Source organism: Bos indicus x Bos taurus, chromosome 8, assembly GCF_003369695.1.
Source record: "Bos indicus x Bos taurus breed Angus x Brahman F1 hybrid chromosome 8, Bos_hybrid_MaternalHap_v2.0, whole genome shotgun sequence".
In the NCBI taxonomy this organism is placed as follows: domain Eukaryota; kingdom Metazoa; phylum Chordata; class Mammalia; order Artiodactyla; family Bovidae; genus Bos; species Bos indicus x Bos taurus.
The window spans coordinates 59,590,357-59,594,034 of record NC_040083.1 but is presented as its reverse complement, the minus strand read 5'-3'; the positions used below and the strand labels follow the sequence as shown (position 1 = coordinate 59,594,034).

The 3,678-nt window shown below is 57.1% G+C and overlaps 1 protein-coding gene across 1 annotated transcript; it reads left to right on the top strand.

The window, feature by feature from the left end:
* The first annotated feature begins 384 nt into the window (after window positions 1-384).
* On the top strand, window positions 385-2,428 carry SIT1 (signaling threshold regulating transmembrane adaptor 1). The gene is made up of 5 exons (XM_027549613.1): window positions 385-1,028; window positions 1,147-1,282; window positions 1,370-1,428; window positions 1,523-1,584; window positions 1,669-2,428. The coding sequence occupies exons 1-5, from the start codon at window positions 962-964 to the stop codon at window positions 1,900-1,902; spliced, it is 558 nt and encodes a 185-aa protein (XP_027405414.1). The 5' UTR covers window positions 385-961; the 3' UTR covers window positions 1,903-2,428.
* Window positions 2,429-3,678: the final 1,250 nt, after the last annotated feature.

The following is a 3,678-nucleotide window of genomic DNA, read 5'->3' as shown; positions in this document are numbered from 1 at the left end:
TGCTACAGTGATTTTAAATCTTTGAAAAAAAAAAAAAATCATATGGGCCAGACAAAACAGATCTCTGAGCCCTGGTCCAAGGTTTATATTTGGAACTTAGAGTCCCTCTTCCCACATCAGTAGCATCCCATGTGGCTGGGCTGTCTCTGGGCGGGGCAGGTACTTGGCCGCTCCCTGAAGTGAACAAGTGCAAACACTGGGCTGGTTCCCAGGACAGGACTGGGCAGAGGTTTCTTTACTTCAACTAACTTTTGAGGTTCACAGTTCTTAGGGACAGCTTGGATGAAGTGGACTGGAGGAGGGAGTCAAGCTTCCTCTATCGTCTAAATCTATTACTATTATACCAGTAATAATAATAACAAAAGTCATTCTTAACCCCTGTCCCTTGGTTGTGGGGCAGCCTCAGCATGTGGTGGGACTGTAGGCAGAAGGGGGCCTCCTCATCTCATTTTCACTTTGTAGCATGCCCACTGAGGATTATGTCCTCCCTCTCCTTATTCTCTGTCAAGGGACTCAGTGATGGAGAGAAAAGGCAGACACCCTGGGGCAGAAAGTAATCTCCATCATAAGGCCTGGCTTGTCTTGTAGGTCCTGCCTCACGCCACTTCTACCCGCCTTGGGGTCTTCATGAGCTCCCGTGCCCAGTGTTCAATAAACTCAGGCCTGCCTCTTTTCTGACTGAAATGGGTACAGAGACAGGGGAAGGGTGGGGGTGGGGGCGGAAGTTTAAGAGCTACTGGGTGGCGCAGGTGCAGGCACAGGGCGGTGTCTTTGTTCTTTAACTCATCCCTCCCCTCCCCCTTGCTCCCCTCCCCCTTCCTCCCCGGAAATCAGCGACTTTGCCACCACCGATATTGGAGATGCTGAGCTGTGGGGGTCAGGCCCAGAGAGGGGTGGGAGTAAAGGGGGCTGCCACAGCTGTCAGATCATAAATCAGGCTGATCCTTTGGTTCAGGCCAGGATGACTACAGCAGGCCAGAGCAGACTCTACAATTGCACGGATCATCGCACGGATGAGCTACTGACCGGTGAGCTGGGCGGGGCAGGGGCAGGGGGAGGGGTCACGTGGCCCCATGTCCCACTTGCTGGGCCCTGGAGGGTTAGGCTGGGCAGTAACACTCCCTCCCCACTCTCTCACATCCATAGGAATCCCCTCTCTGACCAAGGGGTGGGGGCTGTGGGCCCTCTTAGGGGCTGTGACCCTGCTGCTCCTCATCTCACTGGCTGTGCACTTGTTCCAGTGGACCAGTGGCCGGAGCAGGAGCCAGCCAGGACATGGACGGTGAGTGGGGGGCAAGAAAGATGGGCTGATCGAGAGTTCCCCCCTTACCAACAAGTCACCTCTCATCCCCTAAACTCTGTGTTGCAGCTCTGGGGAGTCTGTGGAAGACGTCCCTCTGTATGGGAACCTACATTATCTGCAGACAGGTAGGAAGCTGGCTAAGGGGAGGGGTGCAAGTGGCTAGGTCCTGGGTGCAGGGGGAAGAACAAGATGTGACCAGACTCCTGTTCCCTGCCCCAGGACGGCTGTCTCAGGAACCAGGGCCAGACCCACAGGATTCAGCCCCTGGAGGCCCTGCCAGGGTGAGTCAGTTGTGGCTGAAGAGGGGAGGGAAGGTAGTGGGGGATTTCTCAAGCCGTGAGCTTCTAACAGCCTTGCATCTCCAGGCTGCAGAGGAGGTGATGTGCTATACCAGCCTGCAGCTGCGGCCTCCTCAGGGCCGAGTCCCCAGCCCTGGAAGCCCCATCAAGTACTCGGAGGTGCTGCTGGACTCCGAGCCAAAGCCCCAGGCCTCAGACCCTGAGCCAGAGCTCTACGCCTCAGTGTGTGCCCAGGGGCGCAGAGCCCGAGCTTCCTTTCCAGACCAGGCCTATGCCAACAGCCATCCCGCACCCAGCTGAGACAGGGGGCCGTTACATTGGTTACTGCTATCCCGTCTGGGGCCGTGACTGTTTCCCAACCACCCCCTGAAGACAGGCAGCCCTTTCTCAGTCACAGGACTGATGGTCCCTGAATTTCCTATCTGAGCTGTGAGGGAGACCTCTCAGAGGAATGGCAGGCCCTGTTTCTTGAGGATGGAGTAAGAAAAGGCAGCGGCCCCATCCTCCACCTCTTTTTCCCCCCTCTATCTGTTCCTCTCAACCCCCAAACTCCAGATCCTTCCCATTCCACACCGTTTAGTCTACCCCTGACAACTCCGTGTCTCCTCAGACACTGGAAGTGGGCAGTAGGGGAGGGGTAAAGAGTCTGCAAGGTCAGTGAGGGGTATCCTCCTCAGGAGCCCACAGGCTGGACGGGTCCTGGAATCCGGTGACCTGAGAAACCCAAGCCTGGTCTCTGACTTGAGAAGCCTGGCAGAACACCAGTCTCCATCCTGCCGTCTCTGTCGTGTGCCAAAGTTTTTAAATAAAACTTCTGAAAAAAGTGTTTCGATTTGACCTAGAAAGTGACACACACCTGCAACAGGCCCCACATGGTGGGCGTGTGAAATCTGCTCTCTGTGCAGAGCACTTCTGGGAGCATCTACCTGGGGAAAAGGGGCCGCAGCATCAATGATGCAGGGATGGGTGTTACAGGTGGGGGCCGGAGTCCAGTTGCTAGGCCGTCCCCAGGGTTTGCACACAGAGCCTCTCCACTCCCATCACCTGGGGTCTTCAAGCTTCCCAGCCTCTGACCTACCTGCCCAGGGCCATCACCCACGACCTGAGGTCTGGGCCATTTCCCCCTTCAGCCTTTGTCGATCTCCTGACCGACTCTACTGAGGTTTGAGTGGAAAACAGGGAGAAGCTGAGGCTTTTACTTCCAAACTTCTCTCCTTTCCACTTAGAGTCCCAGAGAAAACCACAGAGTAGGTTTTCTAGGCTTCCTGGACCTCTGAGGACCCCAACCTGGGTCTCCCCAGAAGAGGTCCCAGTCGCGGTTAACAGCAGGCAGCTGGGGCTGCGTAGGAGGGAAGGTGGCTTTAGGGGCGGGTACCGGACGTGGGGAACCGCCGGCAGGGATGTGGGGTTCTGAGAGCTGCTGTGCTAAAGACGACTCAATGTGCCCGAGGCCCGGGAGACAGGAGACCCTGACAGTGGAAGACGCAAGGCCTGGGGTCCAGCCAGCCTCCTGGGACGAGCCGGGAACCGCGGCGGAGGTCTAAAGCGCCCTCAATCCAGGCCGCAAACCTTGGCCCCTAGACGCCTTCCCCTCACGGGATTCACACAACGCCCGCGGTCTCGGCTCGCTCAGAACTAAGCCCCGAGCGCCCCCTCCCGACGCGACGCGGCCTCGCCACCACCTCTGCTCAGGCCTATTGCAGCTCGGCCCACAGCATGCTGGGAGATGCAGTCCCGACCCCGCGGGACTACCCTTCCGAGTCTCTCCTGGGACTTCGCTGAACTCGGGCCATGCGGTCTCCGAGAGGCGGCCGTCCGTCTGAAGCTGGGTGCTATTTGAACTTTGTTCTCCTTCCAGTTGCCAAAGCCTGGATCCTCTTCCTTCTCTTTCTTCTACAACTCTTGGATTTTTCTTACCTTCTCATCTTGCTTATCACCGAGGCTCGTCCCCTAGCCTAGGTCCTCATGCCTGAACGCCAGGACTGTGGCAACTTACTGACTGATCCCTACATCAAGAAAATAAGTCGGGGCAGCCAGATCCGCCTCCGACACCTTCTAAGGTCCACTCCCCACCTC

What these genes read in the sequence shown, in the direction of transcription:
- SIT1 (XM_027549613.1), top strand. Translation starts at nt 962, where the DNA reads ATGACTACAGCAGGCCAGAGCAGACTCTACAATTGCACGGATCATCGC. An exon ending in CACGGATGAGCTACTGACCG is followed by an intron (nt 1,029 to 1,146) that starts GTGAGCTGGGCG and finishes TCACATCCATAG; the next exon opens with GAATCCCCTCTCTGACCAAG. An exon ending in CCTACATTATCTGCAGACAG is followed by an intron (nt 1,429 to 1,522) that starts GTAGGAAGCTGG and finishes TCCCTGCCCCAG; the next exon opens with GACGGCTGTCTCAGGAACCA.